The sequence below is a fragment of the Pagrus pagrus genome, assembly GCF_965226575.1.
Source record: "Pagrus pagrus genome assembly, contig: HAP1_SCAFFOLD_485, whole genome shotgun sequence".
Classification (NCBI taxonomy): Eukaryota; Metazoa; Chordata; class Actinopteri; order Spariformes; family Sparidae; genus Pagrus; species Pagrus pagrus.
The window spans coordinates 10,001-25,419 of record NW_028174982.1 but is presented as its reverse complement, the minus strand read 5'-3'; the positions used below and the strand labels follow the sequence as shown (position 1 = coordinate 25,419).

Genomic DNA, 15,419 nt, shown 5'->3' with positions numbered 1-15,419 from the left:
TGTTCTGGTTTCAGCAGCCGGACACACGAGGCCAGGTCAGTGCACTGCAGCAGAGTCTCCTCTGAGGACAACAACAGCACCAGTCAGCACCAGGAAGATGAGTTCCAGCTGCAGAAAGTTTTTAATAAAGAGAGGTGAGTCTCACCCAGCAGGATCTGCAGGGCGTTGGTGTGCAGGTCCAGAGCCTCCGTCTGCTGCTCCATCACGTCCATCTTCTCCGTCTCCTGGTTGTAGTAGCTGTAAACACAGGAGTAGGCCAGCACCTGCAGACACAGAGCAGGGCAAATTAACACAGCTGCCCTATTCAGCTGGATGACGATGAAGATGACGAAGATGAAGATGATGATACCTTTCGAGCCTGAGCGAGGACTTTACAGGCGTCGATGACGAAGGTCAAAGACTTCATCTGCAGAGCTTCGTTAATGGACGACACTTTGTTCTCCAGGTTGACGGCAAAATCCTGAAGAGACGAGAAACGCTGAGTCATCAAGCTGAAGCTGCTGAGGACGACTCAGCAGATATCTGACCTTCATCATACAGCAGCTCTTTAACACCAGATCACTGTCACAACAAAAGACTTCCTGTTCTGATCTCACAGCTAAAAATAATTTAACTAGCAACAAGTTAGCATCCCAGGCTAATGCTAGCAAGAGGCTGGTTAGACCTGCTATCATCATCCAGGTGAGTGACCACCTGTGATGTGATGTCACTTCCTTCTCTATATGAAACAAATCCGTCCATCAGTGGGACAAACAGACTCCATGTTTTTACACAAAGACAGAAAGAAGTTCTTGTACAACATTTGCTGAATTTACAAGAACAAATAATGAAGAATTAGTCAGAGACAGAGTTTCACACAGTTTATAAAGTTTGTTTTAACTCAACAACTCACTAAATTGAGACATTTGTTAATGGAGTCTGGTGATGTTGTGGTTACTGGTTCAGTGGTTGGATCAGTTGAAACAGTGTGTTCACAAACAGCTGCTGCTGACACTGACGGGTTCAGGGAGACCAGAAATGTAGTTGGATGTCCAGCTCTCAAATATGTCCTTAATGTGTCTCATTCACACCTGTACTCAGAGCTGTCCACCTGTGATCAGGTCACTCAGGACAGATGCTGACACAGGTCTGAACAGCCTCCATCTGTCTGTCTGCTGCCTCAAACTCCAGTTACTTAACAATAAAAGCTTTCCTGCTGCTTGACGACTATGATGTCTCAGACCAGGGTGCACAGGTGTGCACAGGTGTGGACAGGTGTGCACAGGTGTGGACAGGTGTGCACAGGTGTAGACAGGTGTGGTACCTTGGCCTGGTGGTGGAAGGTGCATCTCTCATTATAATCCTGGAACTTCTTCTCCTGCCGTGCTGCTTTACTCACCTGCAACATGAACAACAACTCATTAAAACTCAGGATACATGAGAAACATGTAAAACTAATTATCACAGAGTGTGAGACGTGTTGTTGGTCTCTGATTGGATGATCGTGTGACAGTGTGTGAACCAACCATGGCGGAGCAGTTGTAGTAGTCTTTGTGTGTTGGTTTCCATGGTTTCAGACACCGCCAGCAGAAACCGTGGTTACACTTAGCACAGGTCATACTGAGGAGAGAGGACACCTTCATCATCTTCATCATCACCACCATCACCATCGCCATCATCACCATCACCATCACCATCATCACCATCACCATCACCATCACCATCATCACCACCATCATCACCACCATCATCATCATCATCACCACCATCATCATCACCATCACCATCATCATCATCATCATCACCATCATCACCACCATCACCATCATCATCACCATCATCATCACCATCACCATCATCATCACCATCATCATCATCGCCATCATCATCATCACCATCATCACCACCATCATCATCATCACCATCATCATCACCACCACCATCATCATCACCATCATCATCATCATCACCATCATCACCACCATCATCATCACCATCACCATCATCACCATCATCATCATCATCACCATCATCATCGCCATCATCACCATCACCATCACCATCATCACCATCATCGCCATCATCACCATCATCACCATCATCACCATCATCATCACCATCATCACCACCACCATCATCACCATCACCACCATCATCATCATCATCACCATCACCACCATCATCATCATCATCATCATCATCATCATCACCATCATCACCATCACCATCTTCATCATCATCATCACCATCATCATCACCATCATCATCACCATCATCATCATCACCATCATCACCATCACCATCTTCATCATCATCATCACCATCATCATCACCATCATCATCACCATCATCATCATCACCATCATCTTCATCATCACCACCATCATCACCATCATCATCTTCACCATAAAATGTGTTTAAATTGAGCACTGACACCTCTGGTCTCTACTAATTAGCAGGTATTGTGATGACATCATCAGCAGGTGTACTCACTGCAGGCAGCCCTCGTTCTTCTCGATCTGAGCCTGGCAGCTCGGGCAGCGTTTGGAGATGAGCTTGGCGAGATGTTTGCTCTGAGCCTCCATACTCATCCCTTCATAATATCCTCCATCATCCATCCACTGAGACATGTGGCTGCAGCTGGCCGGGTAGTGAGCCTGCAGGGAGACGTCACTCTGTTAGTTCATCATGTTCGTGTGTGTGTGTGTGTGTGTGTGTGTGTGTGTGTGACCTCTGACCTCGGGGAAGTTGCAGCTGAAGCAGGAGGACCAGCAGCACTTGGAGCAGGTCCCCATGCTGCCCATGTTCTCCTTGCAGAGGATCTGATCGCAGCCCTGAGGGTTGGTGCACCAGGTCAGGTTGGAGCAGCACTCCACGTAGCCTCTGAGCAAGGCATTCTCATACTGACACACAGGAGACATCACACATCATCATCATCATCATCATCATCATCATCATCATCATCAACAACAACAACAACAACAACTCCTTATCACAGATAAAGGTTGGAACATCGACAGGCAGCGGTGAGATGAAACAAAACAAGTAAAGAAATGAGATCATCAAATTAAAGAACACAAACCAGCTGATAACCTGTCACACCTGTTTGTTTACACTGAGGGCAGGTTGTCAAGGTGACAGAGGAGGCTGGCGTTACCTTGGCGATAGTGTCCTTGTCAGTGAGGATGTTGAGGAAGAACAGTGAGGTGGGCTGAGCCTGGCAGTCTGTGATTGGACAGTTACAGTTCATCACCAGGTTCTGTTCGATCCTCGCCGTCAGGTACTCCTGCCAGCACGACTGCAGCACAAACATCAGAACAACGTTAAAACAACGTCTGAACAACAGCTGACCCTGCAGTCTGTGCGTCTCACCTGGCAGCAGTAGTGCATGCAGCTCAGCGAGGGGAACGACTCCACGGCGGCGCTGCGGGGGCCCAGGCAGACGGGGCAGGTGGAGACGGGGCTCGGCGGCGGCTGAGGGTTTCGGAACTTGAGGCCGGCGGCCATGATGAGGGCGTCTGGGTCGTCGGTGTAGCGCTGCACCAGCAGGTCCACGTTCCACTTACAGTGAACCAACAGGTGTTCGGCCCGGTCCAGGTCCAGACTCAGAGTCCCCGACACCTGAGAGGACAGAGAGGGACCAAATCACCTGTCTGACACCTGGACACACCTGAGACAGATACAGAAGAGTCCAAAGCCCGTCTGCACCACCTTTGGACCTTTAGTAACTTGTAATCATTGTGCAGGACGTCCAGCACATTTTACCTCCATAGTTCATCAAACAAAGACGACAACAGATTAAATGAGTCCGGTACAAATCAGCAGCTGTGTTCTGGTGCTGTTTTCTGTAAAAACTGAAAAACATAAAGATTAAGATCCAATGAGCCTGATTACAAATGATGGAGTCATAAACATGAGTGTTTCTGAACTCTCCCGTCTGACACGACCCGAACGACCTGAACGACATGTTAATGTATGAAACAAGGTTCTGACAAACACAACGTGAACACAAACACTGCTGGAGGTTTGTAACACGTCTAACGGATCAGCCTGAGCAGGAGTCTGACCTGTTGGACGGTCCTCTGCATCAGCTGACGGACTTCCTCCTGCGTCATCGTCCGGCCCATAGAGAACAGAACTGCGTCCAGAACTCCGTCCTCGAACTGCCGCGGCGCCGACATCAGACTGCAACACACACACACACACACACACACACACACACACACACACACACACACACACACACACACACACACACACACACACAGTTACAGGAGGCTAGATTTCTGTTATCGTTAGTTTTGTGTTTATTCTTGTTTTCCTCGATGTGTTTTCTCTGGGTTCAGTTTGTCCTGTGACTCCACTCGTCTCCTGGACTTTGACTTTAACGGGGTCGTAACACAAATGTTCATACAAGCTGTGAACTCTATTCAACAAGACAATTTCACCAAGATGGGAACGTGTACACCATCAACAATTCAATGTCTTTATGCTTATTTTGTTAAACATAATGAACAAGTTTACATTTTCTTCCCTATTTCTCCGTTGACACAGACGTTTGCTCCTCAATAATTCAAATACACACACACACACACACATATATATATATATATATATTTGAATTTAATATATATGTGTATATATATGTATGTGTATATATACATATACATATATATATATATATATATATATATATATGTATATATGCGTCAAATGTCTCAAAAAGCTAAAATTGTCACGCTGGACCAAATTTAATTTTGTTTCATGCAGAAACAATAAAATTAAATACAATAACTGACGGACTGTCATCAACAGGTTTTATGTCTGTTTGAGCGTCATCATGAAATAAAGTTATTCAATTAATAAGTATTGTTTATGGTTCAGAGTTGTATACGCTGTATTTGCTTCCAGAAGAGTCGCGAACCTTCAGAAGACTGAACGTCTCTTCATGTTTCTGTTGATCGTCTCACAGGTTTAAAACTTGCTTCTTTTAGTGGTGCAGTCGTACACATAAATATAAATACAGTCACTACTACTACTATTATTCTGTTTGTGATGTGATATGATAACAATGTTTATTTGGTTTAATTTGAAGCTTTGGTGTTTTATGAATATTAAAGATAACTTACATTCAAAAGTCATCAATTAATTATGTATTAATTATTGGAAAATAAGGAAACAGGCAGCAATCAAAGTTTAAATCTCTTCTTTATTTTCTTTGAGTAGAAAATTAAACATTTACATTTTGGCCATTTGGAGGAATCACAGCACGTCAGAGTTTAATTAGTTCATTAACTGTTGGCTTCTGTTTTAATGTGAAGAAAAACTGAACTCGGGTCAGTTTTGTTCACGTTTCATGTGTCTGTGATTTCTCAATGATCTCACGAAAGTTTCCTGAAGTTTGTTTTTAATGATGAGGGAAATGGAGAAAGTGTTCTGGTTCTGGTTCAGACCTGCTCAGTGTGGAAAGAGTTGATTGATTGATTGATTGATTGATTGATTGATTGATGGTACAGTTTCAATCCATCAATAAGACTGAATTATTATCATAACACTTTTTTCTTTGAGTCGGTGCTCAGCAGGTCAGAACATGTGAGAACATGATGTGTCTGAGCAAAGACTTAAACTTGAATGAGAAATAAAAAGCACTGATGATTATTAATAATAAAGAGCTTCAAAGATCATAATCATGGACTCTTTCCAGGAAAATTCCTGTGACATCATCAGGAAATGACAGACGTGTTAACTGAAGCATTAAACATGTTTTAACCATGAAAACAACTTCTGCCTTCGACTGACTTCCTCAATACAAACAACTGACCACCACAGAGAAATGATCGACTGCGGACCGACATGAAAACTGAAGGAAGCTTTGTGATAACGTGTTAAAACATGAGGAGAAACAGCGGAACAGTCCTTTAAAAACACAGTGAAAACAGGGGAAGGCTTCTGAAGCAGACACGAGGGTGATGATGATGATGAAGAGGACTGCTGCTCTGAGTTAAGTTAAATAACAGAAACAGAAGGAGGTCAAAGGTCACGCTCACACCTGATGTCGGCTACGCTGTCTGCCGCGTCCTTCCTCATCTCGGTCCGGCTGAAGGAGAACTGGGCCTGGCCTTTCTGCGGCGTGGACGGGTCCTCTGGCAGGAACTCCACGATGTGCGGGTTCTCCTCGTTGCGTCGGACGCAGCCTTTGCTGATGACGTGCATGATGCAGGACAGCACGTCGCTGGTGCTGCAGCTGAAGCGTCCTGCGCCCGGAGAGCGAGAGGCTTCCTGCTTCTGACACGAGTCCAGAACCTGGAGGGGACCGACAAAAAACTGTTCTGAGAGTCTAAACGTGTAACGTTTGTCCTGAGGGGGCGCTAGAGGACAGACTGATGGGACACTTTGAGTCTTGATAATGTAAAAAAGTATTGACAGTGAAACATGAAGTAATGTGTACAGTTTTAAGTAAAGTTCCCATGATGCATTGGGAGCTGTTAAGAAAGTCATCTGTTGGCTCCTCAGTGCGCTGAGTGAGCTGTTAGCACTTCCTGTCTGCAGTGTCGGCCCGGATGTTCAGACGATCACTGGATCACTGTGGTACTGAAGAAAACTTAAATCATGAAGATTCTCAGGGGAGTTCTGAATGGTCTGTTTTCTCTGGTTCTGTTCCATGTCTGGACTCAGACTCAGTTAATATGAACATTTTTAGGCTTAAGAACACGTCCAGGTGTGTCTACACGAGTGTGGGCGTGGCCTCAGCGACCTCTGACCTTGAAGACCAGGTTGTCGATGTGCATCTCCTTCTCCTGCTTCATGATGTGGACGATCAGACAGTAGATGTAGTTCCTCTTCCTCTCCAGCGTGCCGGCAGCATCTTCGTCCACGTTCAGGTACGTCTGTCTGGGCAGCAGCTGGACAGACGCAGGGACGCCCTCCAGACTGTGAGACGCCACCTGCTGGTTTAACTGCAACACACCTGAGAGCAGACAGAGGGGTGGTGAGTCAGAGAGGAGGAGGAGGATGAAGGACAGCAGTGTGTGTGTGTGTGTGTGTGTGTGTGTGTGTGTGTGTGTGTGTGTGTGTGTGTGTGGTGAGTATCGGACCCTGGAGGGGCTCGTTGGGATGGCTGCAGACCAGCGGTCCTCCCTCACTGAAGAGCGGCAGCAGAGCCTGAAGCAGGACGGCAGCAGACAGGCCGGTCGCCTCCAGCAGAGCGTCCACTCGAACCTCCTGCAGAGACGCACAGATGGCCGACTGTCAGTGAACGCATCAGGGAGAAAATCTGAACTTTTAAGACTTTAGAAGATCAACACGTGACGAGTTAACTTCAGATTAATATATTCTCCCCTTCTACTGTGTTTACATTTTCACTGATAATTAAAACAACAGCTCAGTGTGAAGAGAAACGCCTCATCAGAGACTGATGCAGTGTCAGAGGGGTGGTCACCTCGTAACCATGACCACAATCTGATCGTTTCTCTCTGACTGTGTGTGTGTGTGTGTGTGTGTGTGTGTGTGTGACCTCGTGGCTGTTGAACTGCAGCAGGATGAACATCTGCAGCGTGGAGACGTGAAGCGTCCAGCAGCCGAACTGCAGCTCAGCGTGACCGAGCCAGGTCCACTGCAGCCGACGAGGCTTCGAGTGACTCAGACCGTACATGTACTGACCTGATGGACACACACACACACACACACACACAGACACACACACACACACACACACACACACACACACACACACACACACACACACACACACACACACACACACACACACACACACACACACACACACAGAACAGTGAGTAACTCCTGACAGCTGATGACTGAACGTCCTCGGGGTGAACTGGTACTGACTGTGGCTGTAGAACTGGGTGAACTGGTTCAGGTACGAGCAGAGTTCTGTTGGAAAATGTTTCACAGGTTCATCCAGGAAGCAGAGCGAGGAGACAGCCCAGCAGCGCGGAGACAGAACCAGAACCTGGACCTCCGCCTCCTCATCTGACTCCGCCCACTCCTCCTCCATCATCTACAGCAACACCGAAAGGACAAACTGCATCAAACTCAAACTCCTGACACTCAGACTGGAGCAGTTTAAAAGCTGCAGGAGATAAAGAGAAGCTCAGATTCTGTTCACTGTCCTGTGGAATCAGACGTGTTGAGGGTTGTTCTGACCTGGTCTTGCTCCTGCAGGCTCCGGTCCAGCTGCTGCAGCCGGTACAGGTGAAACTCCTGCTGCAGCTCAGTCGACTCGCTCAGGTTCTTCAACATCTGCTGAGGGAAGCGACTTGGGAAGCAGCTGCCGATCTGATCGATCACGGCGCTCTCCAACCACACGTTCCCCTGGGCCAGCAGTCGGTCGCCCAGGTAGTACCTGCAGAGAGCGAGAGAGAGAGACAACGTCCTGTTGGTGTGTTCAGACTGTCATCAGCGTTTGTCAGCTGTGTTGGTGTCGTGGCGTTCACACCTGTAGAAGTGTTCGAAGGTGTTGGCGAGCTCCAGGCCCGACAGGAAGAGCATCGGCTCCAGAAACTGCTGCAGCCGCTCCAGAGTCTCCACGCTGCCGCACGCCACGCCGCTGGCCTGGATCATCTGGTCGATGTACTGAGCGAAACGCTCGCTCACCTGCATGTCACACACAGAACAGATCAATAACACCTGAACAGAACCCGACTCACACATAAACAGCAGGAAGGACTTTCACATGTTTACAGCATTTGTTTGGTTTTTTTACTGTAAATTGTCTGTTGTAATATCCTAAAGTACGGTGGCCCGAAGAGTCAAAACACAACAAGATTTCTGTTTTCTGAAACGTTCTTTGTTGTTTATGACAGAACAGAGAGAGTCTGTAGGTTTTGGCCTGTTTGTTGTCAACTTTGGGAAATTCTGAAATAAATATATATAAAAACTCATTCCAGATGAAGACTTGTCGGGTCGAAACATTCACTCTCTGCAGTACAATAACGTGTTGGACGTTTTTGGCTGTGCAGAAACTGAACCGGAGGAGAAGCTGACGTACATGCATGGCTCTGAGGATGGAGAGCTGCAGCAGGGCGGCGGAGAAGCCGTGTCGGAGGGCGAGGACGAAGGCGGTCTGCTGTCCGAACAGCTCCTCCATGGCGTTCTTCAGCCGCAGGTACAGACTCCGGTAACGCTCCACAAAGTCCGGCAGACTGCAGCTCGACTCCAGAAACTTCTTCACCTGAGGGGAGGGGTCACGTTTTATTTATTTACGCTTGGAGCAACAGAGGGATTATAAATCTGTTTAAAGATCAATATATTTGATCAGTCAGTCAGTGATCAGTCTTACCTGGCGCTGTACCACTCCCTGCCAACAGAGGGCGATCCCTGCGATGCTGCTGCTGCTCTTCACTTTAGGCTTGGCTGAGGAGGAGGAGGAGGAAGAAGAGGCCGCGGCGGTGTCTTTGTTTTTACCCTCTTTACCGTCTGGAAGACACATTTACAAAAAGGTTGATTTTCAGAATGAAGATCGTCGTCGATAAACTGAATCAGAAAAATGAAACCGAAATGTGAACTGCAGCCAGAAACATAAAGATAAAGCAGTGCCTCTGTTCTGTCCTTCTTTTCCATCTGAAAAGAAAACACGTCAGTGTCGTGACTAAAATGGGAAACAGGAAGTCTGCAGTAAAAATAAGAGCAATCCAAACTGAAAGAAAAAGATGGAGTGTAAACGCAGCGTCCAGATGACTTCAGGTTGGTTTGAGGGAAGCTGAATGTTTCAGTCAGTTCAGACGAGGACGAGGAGTCAGCTGACGCCCCCTGCTGGTGACTTTACACCACACAGCAACGTAAAGGCTCATGTTTGATCTGAAGGAGACTGGACACACACACACACACACACACAGACAGACACACACACAGAGACACACACACGCACACACACACACACACACACACACACACACAGACACACACACACACACACACACACACACAGACAGACACACACACACACACACAGACACACACAGACACACACAGACACACGCACACACACGCACACACACAGACACACAAACACTGACACACACACACACAAACACACACACACACACACGGTAAATCTATATATATATATATATATATATATATGTATATATATATATATATATATATATATGTATATATATATATATATATATATGCATATATAGATATATATACACATATATATACACATATATATATATATAAACGCTGCTGCTCGAGTCCTCAGTGGGACCAGGACGGTGGATCGTGTCACTCCAGTCCTCAGATCTTTGGACTGTCTCCCTGTCTGTCAAAGAAGTGATGTTAAGGTGCAGTCGACTGTTTCTGAACGGCTTAGGGCCAAATACATTTCTGGTCTGCTGGTACGTTGTGAACCATCCAGACCAGACGAACCTCCCATCCGCCCCCCTGCACCTCAGCCTCCCTACCCACTGCATTACGCTTTAAAACAATAAAGACTCTGACTTACATTTATCTGTTTCATATGATTAATGCATAGATCTATGCTTCTGATGTGACATGCAGCCTGCCTGACTACATACAGTAGCCTCGGCATCTGGCATAGGAGTCAGGCTGCATCTGGACCTGGTGCGCTCCGAGGTGGAGCGGCGTTTTGATCAGGAAGGACTCTGCATAGCTGCAGGGCGAGAGCAGGCAGTTCTTGAGGCGGCTCAGGGGAAACGAGTGGATGTGGGTTCCCCGGAACTGACCCCCTTTCCACGAGAGCGGCTAAGCCTTGAGCTGGACATACTGAGGGATGTGTGTAGGGGACGAGAAGTTAGCAGCATCCAGGATGTGTCCATCCTGCACACCCTGCAGCCCCAAACCCGCTCCATGCTGTCGGAGGTGGAGAAGCTCATTAAGCTGTCTGGCCCTGCCAATATCTGTCCGGCATCCGAGCGCTCTTTCTCAGCCCTGCGCAGGCTGAAAACCTGCTGCGCACCATGACGCAGGAGAGACTAACACATTTAACCGTTATGAACGTTCACAGTGACCTTATGGATGAAAGCGATGTCTCCACCCTGCTTAAAACCTTCATCAGTAGGTCAACTGAGAGAAGGTCCACTTTTGGAAATGCATGAAAGCCCTGAGTCAGGAGCAGACTTTTCTTTTTTTCATTCAAGGGTACAAATAATGCTGTTATGTTCCTTAAATGGCCTGATGTAGTTATCAAAGTTTCATTTTCTTAACAAAGATGCCGTGTTCATCCATCTAGTTCTCTTATAACTGCACACCATTATAAAATAACTTCAAATCAAATCCTTAATCATTGATAAAAGTGCGTGCTTCCCCCGCCCCTCCCAACAGAAATCCTGCCCCCCCTCTCAGAAAATAGTCCCGACGTCCAGACCTCTCAGGTCATTTGGGATCTGCTCTCTGTCAAAACTAAACACGGAGAAGCAGCATTTCGTTTTTATGTTCCACGTTGGAACAAGCTCCCTGAAAACCGTCGGTCTGCTGCAGCTCACAGTTTCCTTAAATCAGGATGAAGACTTTTCTGTTTGCTGCCTTTGATTAAATCAGATCTGAGCCTTCTTCTTACCGCACTGCAACTTTTATTCTGTTTTATCTGCCTTGTTTAGTTTTTATATCTGTCTCCTGTCTCATATACTTAATTGTAGTTACATTAATGTGATTAATGTCTTTTTTATGATGCCTGTTGCTTTTACTTGCTGTATATTTTATGTAATGCACTTTGAATTGCCTTGTTGTTGAAATGTAATATACAAATAAACGTGTCTTGCCTGGTGAGCTTTACCATAATTTATTCACTCAGATATTTCATTTATGGCTGATATTGAAGTAAATACAAAATGAGGCTTCAGACTTGTTATGCCGAGAAGAGCCTGCCTGCTAAGAACCGCATGCCCGTCACGGGACGTGCACAACTAACAAACAACAAACAGCATCAAGGTCACTAAGTTTCTGCCGTGTTTTCCCAGTTAGGCTACAACTAATAATATATATACAATTAGACTCATCGGCCGGAGTGTGTTGCAGCTGTTCAGGTGCACAAACCTAACGCACCTCTCCAGCCGTCCCAGCAGGTCTCAATGAACTGATCACCTGCGGGGGGCGTGGTTAACTTACACATGTTTGTCATTGATTTTGTGTCTTATGTGAGAAACAAAGTAAAGAAACAGCAGCAGAACTCTTTCTCTGTCTTCACTGAACACATGAATCATGTCCTGCAGAAGCCTGTGTGTGTGTGTGTGTGTGTGTGTGTGTGTGTGTGTGTGTGTGTGTGTGTGTGTGTGTGTGTGTGTGTGTGTGAGCCTGTATGTGTGTATCTCGTATTGATCGACTGCTCCATCTACTGGATGAACATGGAACACAACAACTACGGAGGCGTTCACGTACGCGGTGTGTTGCGCACGGTGCAGATCAACTTCCGGTCGCATCAGAAACTGCGACCGCACGCGTGTGTGAACGCGTGACAACATTTGTCAAACAGTGACAGACAGACGTGCGCACGCTGCTTCGTACGCACGCAGCTTCTTGTTACGCGTGACATAGTTTGCGCACGTCATTTCCGCCTACATGTGAGCGTGTGACAAAAATGTTCAGTTATCTTCATGCAAGCGTTAATGCGTGCGTTCGCATAAAAACGCATGAATGTTACACGTAGTCACTACGCGTCGTGTGATTACCGGCGTGCAGCAGTCATACGCGTGAACGTGCGTGTGAACGGGGGACCATTATAAGTCAATGAGGAAACTACATTACACGTCAGGCGCTGCTCGCTGCACAGGCGTCAAAGCACGCGCACGTGACACGTTCAGTTGATAGGTGCGCACGCATTATGACACGATTCTACCGCCATAGACACACACTTACACACACACACACACACACAGACACACTCACACTCACACACACTAACACACACACACCAGAACACCAGATGTGTATTCATCTGCTGCTGAAAGACAAACGCTCCTGATTGTTTAAAGACGAGTCAGCTGCTGCTGCAGGAAATAAAAAAGCTTCTTAAAGATGAAACTATAGATTTGTGTCTTCAGCAGAAACCAGTGGGCTCGGAGCTGAGACAGGAAGTCCTCTTGTCATTGGATTTTTTCAAGTAAAATCAAAGACTAACACCAAACCTAAACTTTAATGCGGGCAGATGATCTGAGACAGAGACGGACAGTTCTGAGGTCAAACAGCAGGGGGCGGCATGATGACTTCCTGTCCTCATTTGGACATATGAAATGTCACAGAGCAGAGTGTAAACAAACAAAATGGCCTCTGAACTCAGCTGTTACTTACTCTTCAGCTCTTTACTTCGGTTGAGACCTTCTGAAAACAAAAAGAACTCTTTAAACATGGAGGACGACTGAAAACACTCAGAATTCATCGTCAACACTCCGCGGATCGTCACAGCGACTTTAACTAGTTTCATGTCCAAAGTCGTCAATTCTTTATAAATAGTTTTAAAAAAGTGGACATAACATCACAGTTTACAGAGTCAAGATGGCTGCTTTATAAACAATTAAAAATATAGATTTTAACATGAAAACATAGAGCTCAGTGTGACGCTGACGTCTCAGCTCAGAAATGAAGCGTCTGACCATATTTGGATAAACTGAAGTTGAGACTCACTTGATTTGACGGGAGGTTTCAGCTCCTCGCTGTCTGGTCGGCTCGTGTCCACGTGGACCAGCAGGTGCGTGAGTCGTCTCACTCTGGAGTTAAAGATGGCCGCCCGGCTTTTACAGCGGCGAGCCGACTCTGCGTTATCCAGGTACTCACTGAGGAGCCAGGACAGAGGGCTGCACGCCGGGGATTCTGGGTAAACACAGGGAGGAACATCAGCGTGGGGACAGCTTGTTTCATCTGTGTGTGTGTGTGTGTGCGTGTGCGTGTGCGTGTGCGTGTGTGTGTGTGTGTACGTACCTGACAGTGTGATGCTGTGGACGATCGGGGTGATCAGAGCCTCCCAGCAGGTTCGACCCAGAGCTTCAGCTGCCTCGGCGTCCGGCAGGAAACGATCTGCAAACATCTGCTCGTGTCTCAGAGCACTGTTCAGTCTGCACACACACACACACACACACACACACACACACACACACACATACACACACAGTGTATTATTACTGATGTATTAAAGAGTATTATTTGCAGTATTTACAGTATTATTGGAGTATTAACTTGTTGAAGAGCTGCAGCAGCTGCGTCTTGTCCTCCATCACCTCCTGACACCAGGTGTGGGCCTTGGTGCTGTAGAACAGGTAGGTCCGACAGCACAGCTGCTCCTTAAACACCGGCCAGAACGTCGGCTTCGGACCCAGAACCTCGAACCCGTGGACTCTCGTGTCGATGCCACCCTGTCAGAGGGAACAGAGAGAGGGGTGTGGTCAGGAGATTATATGGGTGTGGCCAGTAGATGGAGGGGCGGAGCTCAGAGTCTTACCTGCTGACATCTCTTGACCCTGATCTGGATGATGGACCAGAATCTGGTCATGTTCTCCAGGAGAACCACTCGACTGGCGGACGGGGTCACGTTCACCTGCACACACACAGACACACACAGACACACACACACACACACACACACACTGTGTCAGACAGTTTGAGACACAGGCTGAAGTCATTTCCTGCGGCGCTCTGTGTTGGTCAGCTGGTCTCGTCCGTTACTGATCGCTGCTTCACTCCGTTAGCGACAGCAGTACGAACATGTGGCCGACTTCATGTCCGTCTCACAAACATCATCATTTAGAGATATTCTGGCTCGTGTGCTGTCGATTGTTCGGACGCTGCGCTGCCCTCACAGCTGGGTTACACCTTTTCTTTGCCACCAGCATCACGATTTTAAACAACACTTAGAAAACACATCTAACAGTTCTGAATCGGTTCTGACTCGTGGGAGCTAAGAATCAAGATTCTAATGAGAAGTTGTTTTTAACCATCACTGTTAAACTCCCCCTGGTGTTTTAGAGCTGAGCTGCACCAGAACTTCAGGGTGGAGGAGACTCACCGTGTTCAGTTCAGTGTTGATGTTGGTGGGCTCGTCTCCTCCCAGAACCAGGATCCGGGCCGGCATGTAGCTCGAGTCCTCGCTGGCTAACAGGATGGCCAGTTGTCTACACACACACACACACACACACACCGACACACACACACACACACAGACACACACACACACAGACACACACACACTCTTATTGTCAGTAGTGTTTTCCTGAACTACTCGATACATCAATTCTTCGATAAGATTAATGTGTTCATTTTTGTGTCATGTTCAGTAGAACTGTCACTCCCAGCACCAGCACCAGCACCAGCACCAGCACCAGCACTCAGTAGTATAAAGAGTATCTGGTACCTGATGATGACTCCTTTGTGCATGTAGATGTTGATGAAGTGCGAGCCGGTGCAGCCGTTGGACTCCCAGTAAGTTTTGGGGTTCTTGTCGGTCAGTTTGTTCGCTCGATGGTGAT

At 47.0% G+C, this 15,419-nt stretch overlaps 1 protein-coding gene across 1 annotated transcript in view; it reads right to left on the bottom strand.

Moving 5' to 3' along the window:
• Positions 1 to 4: 4 nt before the first annotated feature.
• Positions 5 to 15,419, bottom strand: part of LOC311254153 (cullin-9-like) — a gene marked incomplete at both ends in the record, with an annotated part of 17,689 nt that continues 2,274 nt past the window's right edge. The window contains 25 exons of the mRNA XM_084384551.1: positions 5 to 61; positions 146 to 263; positions 350 to 460; positions 1,304 to 1,378; positions 1,506 to 1,599; positions 2,473 to 2,636; positions 2,718 to 2,882; positions 3,137 to 3,277; positions 3,352 to 3,600; positions 4,047 to 4,164; positions 6,029 to 6,282; positions 6,741 to 6,946; positions 7,074 to 7,200; positions 7,493 to 7,638; positions 7,828 to 7,999; positions 8,146 to 8,344; positions 8,438 to 8,595; positions 8,990 to 9,172; positions 9,281 to 9,417; positions 13,585 to 13,770; positions 13,879 to 14,012; positions 14,134 to 14,309; positions 14,396 to 14,491; positions 14,960 to 15,065; positions 15,305 to 15,419. The exon at positions 15,305 to 15,419 is cut by the window's right edge and continues 57 nt beyond it. Coding sequence (XP_084240677.1) covers positions 5 to 61; positions 146 to 263; positions 350 to 460; positions 1,304 to 1,378; positions 1,506 to 1,599; positions 2,473 to 2,636; positions 2,718 to 2,882; positions 3,137 to 3,277; positions 3,352 to 3,600; positions 4,047 to 4,164; positions 6,029 to 6,282; positions 6,741 to 6,946; positions 7,074 to 7,200; positions 7,493 to 7,638; positions 7,828 to 7,999; positions 8,146 to 8,344; positions 8,438 to 8,595; positions 8,990 to 9,172; positions 9,281 to 9,417; positions 13,585 to 13,770; positions 13,879 to 14,012; positions 14,134 to 14,309; positions 14,396 to 14,491; positions 14,960 to 15,065; positions 15,305 to 15,419 — 3,687 coding nt within the window. The remainder of the gene's footprint in view (positions 62 to 145; positions 264 to 349; positions 461 to 1,303; positions 1,379 to 1,505; positions 1,600 to 2,472; positions 2,637 to 2,717; positions 2,883 to 3,136; positions 3,278 to 3,351; positions 3,601 to 4,046; positions 4,165 to 6,028; positions 6,283 to 6,740; positions 6,947 to 7,073; positions 7,201 to 7,492; positions 7,639 to 7,827; positions 8,000 to 8,145; positions 8,345 to 8,437; positions 8,596 to 8,989; positions 9,173 to 9,280; positions 9,418 to 13,584; positions 13,771 to 13,878; positions 14,013 to 14,133; positions 14,310 to 14,395; positions 14,492 to 14,959; positions 15,066 to 15,304) is intronic.